Here is a 16,160-nt window from a genome sequence, read left to right as displayed (position 1 = left end):
AGATACCCTCACTCCCTATCCAAAACAAAACTGTGTAACCAGCTCTTATGCCTGGCTCTGTTCACAAAAACTCAATAGTCACTGTTGTAATCTTTTAAAATATAAATATTGTGAGCTTTTTATTCATCCTGCTTTTCCACTTATATAGAAAAGCTTTCCAGCTTGTTAGGAATTTTGTCGTCATTATCATCATTATATAGTCCTGCTAGTAGCTTTAAGCTTCATACTGGTTTTAGAAATTGTCAGTAGGATCAAAAGTTAATAATAGGAAAGGTGAAGCATTCCAAGGGAAGCTGTCTGGCAGTATAATTTGTCGATGAAATGTGCTGGTGAGAGCTATGCCACATGACAGTTCAGGCCTCCAGCTATTTCCATTTGCAGTGTGTGATGCATTACGTAAAATGCTAAGCTGATGTCTGTGATTTTAACTATGTCTCCTTGTCTCATTTTAGATTGATGAGATGAACATCTATGGAAACACTGCACTTCACATTGCTTGTTACAACGGTCAGGATTCTGTTGTTAATGAGCTGATTGACTATGGTGCTAATGTAAATCAGCCTAATAACAATGGATTCACCCCCTTGCATTTTGCTGCTGCCTCCACTCACGGAGCACTGTGTCTTGAACTACTAGTGAATAATGGGGCAGATGTTAATATTCAGGTAAAACTTGAATACCAGCTTTACAGTTTTGCTTTAGCCTATTTTGTATATCTCGGGAGGAATCTGTAACAAGTACAGCATGGCTTTAAATCCTTGATGGAATTGGAGTGATGCTGAGAATGTTGATCATGAAACTGTTTGGGTGAGATTACATCCCAGCAGAGGAGCTCTCAGTGCGTTGATAAATACAATGAGAACTCTAAACTCTAGGCCAACCGCTTTCATGAAGGCACGAAAAAGTACTAAAATATAGTCCCAGGAGCTCTCTCAAAATGTTATCTCAGGGAATGGTGCTAAGTCAAAGAACTATTCCTTTTTAGTGTTTTTCTTCCCTGTATTATATTATTATATGGATATAATTAAACCTGATTCCAAAAAGTTCCATTTCCAGGGTTACCTATTTAGAGCCCCATCTTACAGAGTCTGGTTCTGCTTAGGCTATCTGAATATTGTTGAAGGCACAACTTACACATCTTGCTGAAGCTGATTAAGGATCCTTGATAACAGATGATACTGGTATATCCAACAGAGGGTACTGGTATAAGTATCAGAAGACTTGAGGTGTTCTGAGTTCGTATAAGATTTTGACTACTTTAGTTAAAACTCCATGTGTTTCAGTTTCCCATCTGTGAAACTGGCATTTAACTTCCAGCATTTAACAACTCTGGCAAGTCCCTTAAGATCAGTGAATAGTCAGTGCACTATTTAAACTCAGAATTATTAAGAAGTTAGAGATTGTGCTTGCCAATGAAGGTGAAACCCCATGTCAATAAACATGAAATTATATGAGTGGAGACTGGTACCACTCACATGATATGTTCTCATTGCTCAGCTTTCCTGGTCTGAGTTTCTTTCTCTAAAACCCAAACCCAAAACATTGCTCTGTACTCATTGCACCTTTGCTTTCATAAGGCTTCACATGCTAAAACACTGCTCTGTTTCATTCCTGTCAGAGTAAGGATGGGAAGAGCCCCCTGCACATGACAGCTGTCCATGGGAGGTTCACGCGGTCACAGACCCTCATCCAGAACGGTGAGTTTCTGTGCCTCTGGAGTGGCTCTCCAAGAGATCAGGCATGTCCACTGTTGCAATTTTCAGTTGTTCTGGCCCAGAGGGCAGATCCCTGAACTTCTGGCTTTGAGCTGAACTGACAGATCTCATTCCATCATGTCATCGCTACCTGAGATTTTGGTTGTTAATAAAATTCCATAATCTTCCAACTGACAGTGGTCCAGATGACCTATTCAGATTCTTAACCTGAAAGCAAGAGTTCAGAGGTGTATTTAGGTCTTGTTTCAGCTGAGAAGGATGCACAATTTTCTAGTTGCTCTCCTTTGGGAGCCCTGATGTTCTTAGAGCTCAAGCTACCTGAGACAGGATGGTCTGGGCTGTGTTCATTGGTTGTTTTTTTTTTTTTTTTTTTTTTTTTTTTTTTTTTTTTTTTTTTTTTTTTTTTTTGTTTGTTTTTTTTTGTTTGTTTTTTTTGTTTGTTTTTTTGTTTTGTTTTTTGTTTGTTTGGTTTTTTTTGTTTTGTTTTTTTTTTTTTTTTTGTTTTTTGTTTTTTTTTTTTTTGGTTTTTGTTTTCCAAAATCCCATCTTGGAATTGAAGTGTGAAATGTTGGAAATGGTTGAACAATTGTGCTTTAAATGTAATGACACATTTAAATGAGATTTCTTAGAATGGAGGTCTCCAGTAAATCATGGTTCTTTCAGGTCATCATGCAAATTATTATCATCTCTCTCCTGGGATAAATAAAATAGTAATAATAAAAGAGAGTTGGGGCAAAATACAAGAAACTGTGTTTACTGCAATTTTTAGTTGTTTAGTCTGATAGGCTCAGGCTTAGAACCATTGCTTGCTTGCTGTTGGATTTGTGTGTGAAAGGACTGGCAGTTCTTTATCTGTCCTTCACACCTCTCTACTCTTCTTCCGCTTACTTGGGTTTCACTTCTTTCTTTCTTTGTTTTCTGCCCCTCTAATTTTAGTGTTGTACACAGATCTCATTGCAAGTGACTTTATGCCTCGTTGCCATGGGATCTTGGGGAAGAGAGAAATGTCAATGATTTAAAGCAATGGAGTTTCATTCTGCAGTACTTGATGAGTTGGCTAACGGTGTCTCAGTTTCTGGTTGCTGTCTCTAGCAGCTTGTAGAGGAAGAATGGATTACCTTAAAATTGGAAAACTGCAAGTGTGATACCTTTCTTTAAAAATGAAGAAGAAAAAGAAATGCTGGCGAGAATAGGTCAGCCAAAGTGGGCAATATCTTGCATAGATTTCTCAATAGTAAAAGAAGCTGGAATGTCACAATTTTCTTCTACAGCAGTTTAATAGGCTTTGTGAACACATCACAGTCCTCTGACTTTTCCATGTGCAGTTTCTGTTTGTGGAGACCTCCACTGGTGGATGCTCTACTCCAGGGAGCCTGTTCAAGCATTTCACTGACCTTCATTTACCATTAAAAAATTAGAAATTGGAAAGGTTGGAAGGAACGTTAAATATCATCTAGTTGTAGCCTATCTGCCATGGGAAGGGCATGCCTTGCACTAGATCAGGTTTCTCAGAGCCTCATCCAGCCTGTCCTTGAACACTTCCAGGAATGGGGAATCCACAGCTTCTCAGGGCATGTTGTCAAGTGCTTTACTAGAACTCTTCCTGTTGCAATTAAGCCCTGTTATCACCTGTGAATAGTGAACATGCAGTAACTATTACCATATCCTGATGTTAGCAAGACTTTTTACATGCTTTCAGGAAGCATTCTCACAGCAAACCAGCAGAATATTAAAATACTACAGTGCTAGTGCATAACTGGTTGTAAAACTACACTCAGAGATTAGTAATAAATTAATTGTTGAAATGGAAGGTGCAGTGAGGGAGTTTTCAGTTTCCCTTCTGGGTCTGGAACTACCCAGTATTTTCATTAAAAGCATGGACAGTGGAATAGAAGATGTGCTTTAAACATTTGGAAAAAAAAATTGTAGTTGGGAGAGACTGATAGTTTGGCAGAAGGTGAAGTCAGAATGAAAAATAATCCTGTAAAACTGGAGACAGAAGTTATAATCAAGTGAAGCAAAAGAAAAATCACCCACAGAGGCAGGAGTATCAGCTGGATAAGTTCAGAATAGTGGGTGGCAGTCCCTCCAGAAGGGATCTGGGGCTTGTAGAGGATCAGAAGGTTGTTGACCACAAGTCAGCAGTGTTGTGGTACTTAAAGAAATGGATAATGGATGTCCATGGTGCTGTGCAATGTCCAGGAGTGCACAGATAGGAGTGTAGCCAGCAGGCATGAAGTAATCCTGTTTGCTCAACTCAGCATTGGGAGATGTTAGCTGTAGTACTGGTTTTGGCTTTTGCCTCCACAAGGATGCAGGCCAGCTGGAGAGGACTGGGAGAAGGAGAGAATAGTTGGAGTGCAGTAAACCTGACTGGCAAAGAGAGACTGAAAAAGTTACAGTTCTTGGTCCAAAAAGAAAACTGGGACTTGTCTGTAATCTATCTAAAGAAATAATCCATTTTTCCTGCTTATGTGAATAAAACACAAGATGCCAGGTTTAAATTGCAAAAGGAAAAGTTATACATAAGCACTGTTTGGTTGTTCTTTGGTAAGGCATGCAAAAAGCACACAACACGTTTGTTTGCAGTGTGTTCCTTATGGCCTCTGGAGTGAACTCTAATTTACATTGTTGTACAGATAAGGCTGAGTGGAAATGCCTTTACAAATGAGGGTGCAGTTTCAGCAGATTATTTTGTAGTTTATTTCAGTGCACCTATTTGTACCTTTAGATAGGCAGCAAATCCAAGTCATGTACTTGACCTTTGTACATCATCCCGTTCTCACCACTCTTCCCCACCACTGCAGGTGGAGAGGGAGGTGCAAGTGCTGCTGCCAGACCATGGCTGACAACTGAGTGCTTGCTGCGTGCTGGTCCTTACTCCAGGAAATTCAGTGCCTCTGTGGCTAAGAGAGCAGCTCAGGGCTCCTCATGGTGCTGGCGCTAGAGACAAATAGCACTTGTGGTCCCTGGTTCATGCTGAATTTTTCAGTGTTAAACTGTATGAAAATCTCTTCTGCAGGAGGGGAAATCGACTGTGTAGATAAGGATGGTAACACCCCTCTGCACGTGGCTGCAAGATATGGACACGAGCTTTTGATCAACACCCTCATAACCAGCGGAGCCGATACTGCCAAGTAGGTGCCTCAAGAGGAGCAGTTTGTAAGGATCAAGTGTCATGTCCAGTGCCTGGAAACAAAGCTGCTCCTCACCTTCTGAAGTGGGAAGGTTAAAACTGGCAAGCATGATTGTGCTGTACTTCAGTGGGTGACATGAGACTAAAATATGAACAATTGGGAAGTGTGGAGGGGAAACAAACTCTGCTAAGCTCCTGTTGTGCCCACTTGCATGATTATAAGTTGTTTCCCTGAAGCATTGATGTGGAACAGTGGTGTTAATGTACATGAAGTAGGGGTGGGGTGTGTGTGAATGTATATATACATACATACATATATATACACATGGAGAGTACTTGAGTATTGTTTATTGAATATTGTTTAGTTATGTTCAGGTTCCTAGGGTCTGTCAAAAGGAAATAGCAAACCTGGACATAAACACAGGGCTATGAGATCAGGATAATGCAGTGCCATGAGGCATATCTGTAACAGGTGTTTCAGAGCAGCATTTGATTTCATGAATGTAAGGGTTTGGAAATGACCTCCACATGTCTCCAAAATATAATTTTTCTTTTACATAGAACCTGTCATAGAAATCAGGGACTTCTCTTGACTTACCTACTTAGGAAACCCTGCTTTCAAATGCAAATGACTGGTTTGAATTTGGGAGAGAATTGCAGCTCTCAGTATTTTGTTTATTTGCTTGATGGTGTTTATGCAAGTGATACATTTACCCCTTCTCCTTTGCTGAGTACAACTGTCACCTAAAAACTCAGAAGCTGGAACAGATCTTCAATTGGCATGGATAATGCAATTCCACAGGCTTCAGCTAGTGTCATTGGATTTTATTAATACAGCCAGCATGAAGATCTTGGTATCTTAATAGAAGTGTAGGTTTTTCCTCACTCTTTCTCCAGTACTGTCAGTCACTGTCTGTTATCTTGAGGTTTTAAGGGAAAATGAGATGCACTGGGATAGCCCACTCCACTCTTGGAATCAGGGTTACCCAGTTAGAAATTTCTATTTCACAGTTGGGTAACTGGAACATTGATCAAATAAAATACTTTTTCCAGCAGCAGAAATAAATGAAATAAGAAGTTGGCTCAGAGATAGCTGGCAGATGGAAATGATGCTACTGCCTGTGCTAAATGTGCTTTCAATATGTGCTGCATGTAAATAACTCTGGGTGAGCTCCCCAAATAGGTTTAGGAAAGAAAACTGCAGCACTGTTCACAACAAGTGCAGACAGCTTGGCCAGGCTTTTAGGCAATGCACTGGAAGGGAAAGTGTGCAAGTGATGGGAGGAACCAGTGTGAGCAGCACTGTAGAAGTGGGACACTGGCTAGCAAATGTGCCGATAGTGGATTTAGGTGGAAACCATCCAAAATATCTGCTGGGAAGAAATCTTGACCAAAAAGATGAATAATATTGTGTAAGATAACTAGGTGGAGGAGGAGACAGAGGGAAATGGGTCTAGGGAGAAACAGCAATACAGACTGTCCAGTGATCCCTTAAATAAATGAATCCATGGCTAGAAAATGCAACCTGTTTGTACAGATGCAGCAGCTCAGTGGAACTTGCAATGTTTTCTTCAAAGAACAAGCTGTCAGATCATCTCTTAATAGATCTGCTCTAAGATATAGATGCTGCTAATAGCAAAATTAAAATCTGTACAGCAGCACAAGTCACTCAGTCTAGTGAAACAGCAAGGAGGACACATTTAATGTGAAGACAGAAAAAGAATGGGCCTGTGGATTTTGGAAAGAATAACTTTTTTGAAAACAAACCCAAATTAGTTAAATACATTTATGTATAAATCTTGGAGAGAGCAAGATATATTTATAAACATCCACATTAATTATTGTCTTAAGCTTCCTAAGTAATTATGATTGATGATGTCTAGAAAGACAAGATTCTTTGTCTTTGGGTCGGCATCTGAAATCCTCTTCCATGAGATGATCATACTCTCCCATCCACCAATTGTCTCGCAGAAATGAAGGACTGATATGAATCCATCTGCTATTGTTCTGCAGTTTGTAATTAAAAAAAAAAAATCTGCTGGAGCAGGCAGTAGATGATAATCTTGTCAAGCTAGTTGTTTTCGGAGGCTCCATGTTTATGTGCACTTGGAGAACTGCCAGTAGGATAATATTTCTAGAATAACAAGATGCTTTACACAAAACAATGCTGAATGAAAGACACCAAGATATCCAGACCCAAAAATATTCTAAAGCAGTAAGCAGTGGCATGCCTAGGGACTGAACTGGCATGATTTCCTGATATTAATTAAAGTTGCTGAGTGCTCAGCTTGTTTAAAAACTACATGTTTGCCTGATACAGATTTAGACTAATGATAAATAGGCTCAATCTAAAGGTGCCCTTTCTTTTCTTACCCATCATGTCTGCTCTGAAAGTTTATTGTGTGATTGAAAAGAGGGTCATGTGTTAAAGGGAGGAAAAAGTGAAAGGGGAGGTGAGGAGAGTAGCTGGAGCAAATAGGAAGATTAGATTACTAGTTCTTAGGCTGTGGAAGAAAACTGTAACATGGCAGCCTAAAGGAAAATGTGAACAGTCATCTGGGGAAAAAAAAAAGGATTCAGAAATAATATAGAGAAGATTTTGGCATTACATTTCCCTCAGAATGGCAGTTGCTGTATGTGGTGTAGCTGGTGCAGAAATTTGTGGCTCACTGGGCAATTGACTCCAAGCAGTATCTGGTCTCTTACTTCCTCCCTTACCTTGGCTTTGCCTGGAATTTTTGCAAACCATCCTGCTACATTCTGTTCAAAGCATAATGCCAAGATTTTGCTGCATCAGAATATTTTTAACTCTCAAGAAGGCTGTTAAGGAAATACAGATAAAAATAATGGCAGACACCAAGAAAGAATCTTCCTAGAAAAACATGAGAAAATGGTGCCTTCCTGGAAGGAGCTTTGATGTGCTGTGTATGTATGTAACCTGCATTTTGTCATGAGGCTGTTGTCTCTTTCAGGTGTGGGATCCACAACATGTTCCCTTTACACTTAGCAGCACTGAATGCCCACTCAGACTGCTGCAGGAAATTGTTATCATCGGGTGAGTAAATCCCCCAGTGTCCCTAGAACTGGAGTAGTGTTTGTCTCTGCTGCTTGCAGCCCCTTTCTATGCTTTGTTGTGAATTATTCTAATGAAAGGCTTCCTGTGCTGCTGTGTTGTGCTGTGTGGGGCAGTGCAGCAGAGCATGCAAGGCTTTCCCAAAGCCATGCTGGTACTTCCTGTGTTGTTCATGCCCAAAGCTCTTTTCTCCCAGCAGGTTCAGAGAGTTTAGACTAATTTACAGGGGGAGGGAGGAAATTTAGAACCCCTTTCCAAACTGTAGGAATGTGAGATCCTGTTTTGTTTTGGGGATTCTCCCCCCTGCCCACCAAAGGAGTATTCTGAAATTATCTCCTTGGGGTCTGCACTGGCACAGGTATTTACATCTCACTGATGTTGATGAGGTATTTTGCATGCAGCTAAAGTGTGTTTCTGAATCTGTAATTAAGGACTTAGGCTGGCCAAAGCTCTGGGGGCATGAGAAGGAAAATGAGTGGAAGTGTAGTGTCAAGAGAACAGGCTTGGGATCCTCACCAGAGCCCAAAGCAGAAGCAGCCAGAGCTTGCTTATGCAACTGTTTCAAAAGAGTCAGTAATCAGTGGCCAAATCCCAAATTCTGCTTTTTCCAGGCAAGAATTCCTATGAGTTAAAAAATCCTGAGTTAAAAAAAAAATTCATATGAGTTTTCTAGAAAACTCCTTCATTACTTAACATGTAAAATGTCCTACTTTCTCCCCTTAGCTTAAGTCCTGTAGGGCATAAAAGAATCGTGAAAAATGGTAATTACATACCCTATTATATTAAGACTTGGTGTGCTCTGGCCTTGACCACTAGATAGGAAAACACTCTGGGTGACCAGAGTTAGCACTTTCAGGCTGCAACCTTTGGCCTCATGCATGTTGATGAATATCCCCACATGCTGCTGGAAGCCTCTTCCCAATCTGACAACCACGCGCCACGAAAACAGCCCCAGTTCATGTTTAGGCTGACTCTGGTTCTTCCTCATGTCTCCATGTTCTCTGTCTTCCCGTCCTGCTGTCGCAGTCTTCTTGCTAAGTCTCAGCCTCCTAAACGCCTGTCACAGGCTGCAAACAGGGATGTGGAGGAGCTGGATGCGGAAATAGACGCTCGTCACCTTCGCAGCTCTTTTTCTAGCGCTGCCAGCGCGGAGCAGCTGCTCGCCGTCCCCGTGACAGCCTCTCTGACTGTGCCTCGCGTTCTGGTTTCTTCTCGACTAACTGATTTTTCTGTCTCTGCGATGTTTCTTGTGGTTTAACTAGGACAAAAGTATAGCATAGTGTCCTTGTTTAGTAATGAGCACGTGCTGTCTGCAGGCTTTGACATAGACACCCCCGACAGCTTCGGAAGAACGTGCCTGCATGCGGCCGCTGCCGGAGGGTGAGTACTGCACTGGGGCTGCTCCCAGGCATCTTGGGGCCAGCCACTTTGGCTGTGCTATCCACAGAGGAATTTATTGCTGTGCAAGGCAGTCTGATGCCATAATTTGGGTCACTTTAGGCTCTTCTTTGCTGCTGCCCTTGTGTAGGGTGAGCTGGGTTGATTTGCTGTGCATGGGTTTCAGGTAGAGGAGAAAACTCTTCCTTTTCATGCCCCTGAGAAGGCTGTTTCAGCTTTCAGAGGGGTGCTGCACTTGCCCAGGCCTCCCTGAGGGCCACAACAGTCACCAAGGGCCAGCAGTCTCCAGGAAAGCATCAGTCTCTAGGGAATACCCAGTGAGGAGCAGGAGCTGGAGCTCCTGGCATGCTGCTGGCAGGGGAGTTATTCCTGGCCTCCATCTCTGGACCGTGTCCTTGTCCAAAAATGCAGCTGTGCAGCAGTGCCCATCAGGATGCAGCCTTGGAGTCCAAATGAAGTTCATCTCCCTTTCTCCCATTTTTCAGGTGCAATTTTAAGTTTCTAAAAGAAAAACCAACAAACCAAAGCAACAACAAAAAATAACCAAAACCAAACCCACATCCTCCAAATTAGAAAGTAAGAAGGCTGCCCCTCTCTCAGGGTAATGCATTCCTGAAAAGTAGTGGGAGGGCAGAAAAGTGAAATAGAAGTGAAAATTTAAATGCTTCAATTTAAGATGTAACTGTAGCGTCCAGTTATTTTAAATATTGCCAGATAAATGTCAGTGAAGTGTTGAGAGGTTAATCTAGCAAAAGGACACAATGTTTGGCAGGCATTGGGTTTTGACTCTTCTGTTTCAGTACTTTATGGCTCAGAAAACAGCTGAAATGGAGCTTTGGCTACAGCCCCTGGATTCTCTGTGGTTATAACAAGCAGAAATGCTCATCCACAGCAAATACTTGGCAGTCATTCTGGAAGTTGCTTTTTCTTCTCAGTGGACCAAAATCTGTATCACAAAGTTTTTGTTCCTGGGGGGAAAAACCCCCCAAACCCTAATAAAATTGATCCAAATATTGGTTTTATTACTGTTTTGATATTATTCATCTTGATACTTCTTTCACTTTAGTGTAAAAGGTATGACTTAAGTGTAAGGTGTAAGTTGCTTGGATGGAGATTATTTTAGTATAGTTCAGATGCTACCTCTTTGATAAGGCTGCATCCCAGAAGGATAATAAAAACATCCTGAAAGTCCTAAAGAGAAGGAGAGGCTTCAATATGAAGGAAAAATGACTCATGAAAATAAACCATATTTTCCCAGTGCTTTACTATGATTATCATCACTAGCAAGTGTTTTTATTTTTAGTGCATTGTGGTGAGTGTTCTGTAGTTATTTTATGCAACAGCAATTTAGAGTTGGTATTGACACACACAAAAATATTGCATTATTGTACCCAGTCCCTCTTTTTTTTTGTAGCTGGAGATCTACAGAAGCCATTAGTGTATTTCCTGACACAGGCCTGTTACTGCCATTACATTAATGGGAGTTGCATGGGCGCTAGGAAAAGAATTTCAAAGGTCTGCTCATCTGATTGTTAGCACAAGTGATGCCCCTGTGAAACACAAGCAGTCTTGGAAAGTGCTGCACTTCTTTGTCATCTTCTGGCTTGGAGTCCTACTTTTATTTGCTTGAATTACAAAAGATGTCAGAATGCAGCTGGTTTGTTTTCTATTAAAAGTTACCTGGGTTAAACAAGATGAAAAAACAGCCAGACTGTGGTTAATTCTCCTCCATTTTTTTAAATGCAGTGTTGATGTGACAATCACTATAATAGCTACACCCCTTTTTTTAACAAAGCAATTGGAGATAAGCTTAAATCTATCAATAGTCAACAAATCATATCAGAATATACCTACAAGTGACTCTTGTGATTATATTTCATTAAATAAACAGGATTTGAGCAAATTGCTTACCGTTGAATGCTTTGCTGAGTGGGGGTGGATTTCGTTAAATGTCACCTCTTCGTTATTAGACTGGCATTTCATAAGCTAGCAACAACTTTCTTTTAAAGTTCCTTTATAAAATACCAGGTCAGAATGGGAAGCACTACAGTACAGCTGCCACTGAAAATCTCCAAACACACTGATCACATTTATTGTGCTCTCTTTGGAAAACTAATTTTTTTCTTCTGCAGAAGAGTGAGATTTTCTAGTAAAAAAAAAAAAGGAAAATAATTTACTTTTAGAGCTTCACTTTCTTTTTGATTGAATTTCATCTTATAGTTGGCTGTACCCTGTTTTTGCACAGCAAATAACACAAAAATAACTAGAGTAACTTGTAACTTTTTGGGGGACAGGGGCCAATGCAGGTGTAAGCTTCTGTTTTGTTCATGTTTTATTTTCTTTACTTCTCTTTTCAGTAATGTAGAATGTATAAAACTCTTGCAAAGCAGTGGAGCAGATTTTAATAAGAAGGACAAATGTGGAAGGTAGGTAAATTACAAAGCTCTTTTAAAAAAGAAAGGGTCTATCAGGCAAGGAAAAAAGGGCACCTCTGACTGAAAAGCATATGTTCTATGAAAAATGGCAGCAAAATCAGGTAGTTTGGCTTTTCTGCAGAATCCTTGCTGCTGCATTACATGCCAGCTAGACAGGTGCAGGCTTCATTAAATCCATTAAAGCTATCCCACCCTCTTGAGTTTTTAAAAATATCACAGCTTTTCTTTTTTTCCTTGCTGCCTAAATTCTTGTGCTGGTGTGCCCAAGGCAGCACCTGAGTTATGATGGCAGGATAGCTGCTATTGGATGTGCTTCCCAGAGGATTTTCCCCCCACAGAAAGCGTTGCTATGGGTGTTGCTATGCCAGCTAAACAAGATGCTGTGATGGACACGGTGCTTTGCTCTGCCTCCCAGCTGGGACAAGTAGCCTGTCTGCTGCCTCACAGCCATTACGCTGTTGGCAAGACACAGATTGGTGCTCTGTATCCTATTAGGCTGCATAGCAGCACCAGAACCTCCTATTAACACAATATTTTGTTAAATTTCCATAAATTCAAGTGCTGATATTGACTGCTGGAAATCTGTAGGAATGCAGCAATTAAGATTTATCTTTATCCTCCTCAGTACATGTTGGAATATGAGGTAACAAATTGCCACTTATGTTTCAGGACACCTTTGCACTATGCAGCTGCAAATTGTCATTTCCACTGCATTGAGACTCTGGTGACAACAGGAGCCAATATTAATGAAACAGATGACTGGGGACGCACCCCTTTGCACTACGCTGCTGCCTCTGACATGGACCGAAAGTAAGAGAGCTCTGAGGAATTCCTGCTTCCTGGGTGTTTTACTAAATCAGTGTCATCTTAGTCTCTTCATGGTGCTGTGCTGTTTGAGCCAAAAAAATGATCCCACTAGCACAGGAATTTCTCTCAGATGTATGCATAGCTCCACAGTGAGTTGCTCTGACTGGAAGCCAAACCCCCAGATGATGTGGCATTTCAGCTCCACGGTTTACCTCTGAAGGAATGCAGCCACCCTGTCCTACAGAAGTATTTTCACAGTGTTATGTCCTCTGTTTTCCTCTGTGTGGTTTCCTCACAAGATTAAGCTCAGAGAATTTTCTGCATTTGCTTTGCAAGTCCATCAGAAGGGATAGAGCAAGACACAGCAGGAGGAGAGGTTTTCTGACATGGGCTGCAGTGACAGACATTTGGGCATTTTGACAGATTTGTGGGAAGGGTGGGATAGACGTAACCATCAGTCTCACTCAACTGTCAGAGCAGATAAAAATGCTCACTCTGTCTGAACAGGTTGCCTTTTTAAAGGGATGTCTGAGGAATAGCCTTTGTCAGAATGCAGTGGTGTTCTTGTGAAAAAAGGGGAAAACAGCTGTAAAACTTAGAAATTCTGTGGTTACCGACTGCAATTTTAATTCCCAGATAGTTGAACATTCTGGCAATCTCTTCCATATAACACACTGTATAAACCAGACTCTATCCCGATAGTTCTCTCTTAAAACTGTTAGCAACCTCTATTTATTTTAGGTCATCCTATGATTTTCTGTCTCACAGTGTCTCCAGACACTAAGGATCTAGTTTTTGCTTTCTTGTATAGTGAGATCTGGTAAAAGTACAGCTGCATCTCTGCCAGCAGAACACCACCTCAATGCCACGGCAGGGGAAGTTTGGTTTAACTTTATGGCAGAGTTCTGAAAGCCACATCAGAGCCTTGAGAGCTTCTTCATCATTTGCTGTGATAATACTGACATTAAAAGTGTCTTCCCCATCACCCTCAAACCTGAGCAGTGCTGGGGAGAAAAAGGCAGGGTCATCAGAAGTCTGTGCTTGGCATGAAAACCAGCATAAGCTTGTAGGAAGGCTTGCACCACTGCCTGTTTCTAATTCTGTCTTACCAGGGTGAGGTGTTACTTGGGGGGGGTTGAGAATGATGATTCAGTGTATGTTTTTCTGCTTTTGCTTCTTGGTAGGTGAGGTTCCTGCATTTAAACAAGCTCTTGGTTAACTTCAGGATGTTTCTACTTTTGTCCCTCATTTAAAAAAAAAAAAAAAGCTTATTTTAGTCACATCCTGAACTTTGGAAGAAGTATGTGGTTTTTATTTGTCCTCACAATTCCAAACCTAAATTGATTCTGATGTGGTGATGCTGTCTTCTCATTAAATTTTTCAGTTTTTGGGATGTTCTGGAGGAAGCCTTATTACGTAGATCAAGTGCTATGTGCAGACCATGATTTTATAGGTCAGCAAATCTTTTTTTTCCCTGCTGAATGTCAAAAAACTTGCAAGGTCAGGCAATCTCATTCCAAAGAATATTCATCATTAACTCTGGATGTGTGTAGTTAATGAGCAGGGAGAAGAACTTGACTGAGAGATCACACAGTGTTGCCAAGATATTTGACAGAAAGTGAGGCGAGTCAGCTAATGCAGACTTGAGATAGAGTGATTAGTGTCCGTGATTAAAGTTGCTCTAAATCCTAAATGCTAGAGAAGAACTAGCAGCAGGAGGAAGCAAGGTGTAGTAATCCTGAGTTACTCTCTGGAAAGGAAAAAAAGTGCACAACATTGCTGTGGTTGAAACAGAAGGATTCTAGAAAGTGTTGGTCTAATAGAAACCAGAATTTAATTTTTTTTTTTTCTGACATTGACTTGTGGGACAATAAACTACCACACTATGGTTCTCTCCATAGCTTTGAAAACTTACTACCTGCAGACCCATGCAGTGCACTCAGTTAACTTGTATAATCCTTATTGCTGTCTGGAGGAAGTCAGCTCCTTGAAGAGCAGATTGGGGGTGGGTACCAGACTGCATCAAAATCACCGGTGTGGTATTTTGAGAATAAGTTGCATTTTTCTGTCCTCTGTGCTAAGAAGAAAGAATATTTTAGGTAACTCCCATGAAAATGCTGAAGAACTTGAAAGAGCCACTGAGATGAAGGAAAAAGAAGCTGCATTGTAAGTTTGGTGTCACAAAAGCAGTTGGACTTCATTCCTGGAGAATGCCACGGCTTTGGCTTGCAGCCTTACACTCTGCTCTTGCTTATTCTTTGCTCTGCTAAAAACAATGCTTGGCTTCAATGAGGGCTAACCTAAAGGAAAAAGCTCCATGCTCTTCTCTGTGCACATATTCCCTGATATTTCTGTTTCTGTGCTTGTTGCTGTTTCTTAATGGAAGATGTACAGCTTCAGTAATTTTATAATTCTTTAATATCATGCGCTTTAGTGTCATGCAGTGTCTTTAGTGTCATGCACAGCATAGTCTGTACCTTGCAAAAAGAGGTAGCCAATGGCTTTCTCAATGCATTCACTTGGATTAACATTTTCACCTATCTGCTTAATAATTTTTTTTTTTAAATCCCCTTTATCATATTATGGCCTTACATTCACTCCAGATTACAGACTAGGCAAGGAAGTACTAATAACAAAATGATGGTATCTTGATGGTATAAGAGGAAGTGGCAAGAGCTAGAAAGAGCAAAAGGGATCTTTTGAATAACATTATTAAAAAAAAAGCCAATGAAGAGAACATATTCATGTAACTCAGTTAAATCTTTTTTCTCCAGCCTGCCCTAGTGCATGTTTGGAGGCCAATGGTTTGATATCTGAGTTTTTATGTGAGGAGTAGCAGTTCTAGGCTGTTTATGTCATGTGCACAGAATCTTTCAGGTTTTGTAACAGAAAATCAATTTTGTAATCTAGAGTAGCCACAAGAGTAAGGTTGAAGATATTTTTAATGAAGTTGATCTTCAAAGACGAGTGGGGATTTTCTGTTTAAAAACATGGTGAATGTGAAGAGCTATTGGTGAAAAGTGATTTGCGGCGCTGCTCCAAGTACAGGATTCACTGCCAGTTTTTCAGTGCCACTTCCAGTTGCAGCGAGGGATGAGCCTGTTAAATATTGTGAGCCCACATTTACCCCAGTGAATTGTCCACAGGTGTCTCGAGTTCCTTCTCCAGAACGATGCCAACCCATCCATCCAGGACAAGGAGGGGTACAACACTGTGCATTATGCTGCTGCCTATGGGCACCGGCAGTGCTTGGAACTGGTGAGTGCTCGCTTTTGGACATCTCTGTCTGCTGATATGGAATGTGCATGTGCCAGGATGATGAACTCCCCTCATGGCTACTATTGCAGCTCTTTGGATAATAAGAAATCTGTGGAAACCTGCAACATGGGGCAGTAAACTCAAATATTCGCGCCCAAATGTATTTTAAAAATATGTTTATCTTGTTAATCAAGTCCTTATTCAACAACCTGGTGCTTAAGGATTGTCTTCAAGTGGAGTTTATATATGCAAAAATTAAATTTAAGCATGATCAAAATATTCCCAGTGTATGCCTAAGTACCAGGAGTAAGGGACAGTTCCTGGTAAATGACAGTGAA

The 16,160-nt window shown here is 40.9% G+C and overlaps 1 protein-coding gene across 1 annotated transcript in view; it reads left to right on the top strand.

Annotated features, from left to right (window-relative positions):
- Positions 1-16,160, top strand: part of ANKRD44 (ankyrin repeat domain 44) — a 128,046-nt gene that overhangs the window by 84,337 nt on the left and 27,549 nt on the right. Inside the window, exons 8-16 of the mRNA XM_053947044.1 lie at positions 453-665; positions 1,619-1,697; positions 4,738-4,852; positions 7,824-7,906; positions 9,241-9,304; positions 11,680-11,748; positions 12,427-12,567; positions 14,647-14,730; positions 15,711-15,822. Of these exons, the coding sequence (XP_053803019.1) occupies positions 453-665; positions 1,619-1,697; positions 4,738-4,852; positions 7,824-7,906; positions 9,241-9,304; positions 11,680-11,748; positions 12,427-12,567; positions 14,647-14,730; positions 15,711-15,822 (960 nt within the window). The remainder of the gene's footprint in view (positions 1-452; positions 666-1,618; positions 1,698-4,737; positions 4,853-7,823; positions 7,907-9,240; positions 9,305-11,679; positions 11,749-12,426; positions 12,568-14,646; positions 14,731-15,710; positions 15,823-16,160) is intronic.

This window comes from Vidua chalybeata, chromosome 7 (genome assembly GCF_026979565.1).
Source record: "Vidua chalybeata isolate OUT-0048 chromosome 7, bVidCha1 merged haplotype, whole genome shotgun sequence".
Taxonomy (NCBI): Eukaryota; Metazoa; Chordata; class Aves; order Passeriformes; family Viduidae; genus Vidua; species Vidua chalybeata.
This window is presented reverse-complemented; position numbering and strand designations above follow the sequence as displayed.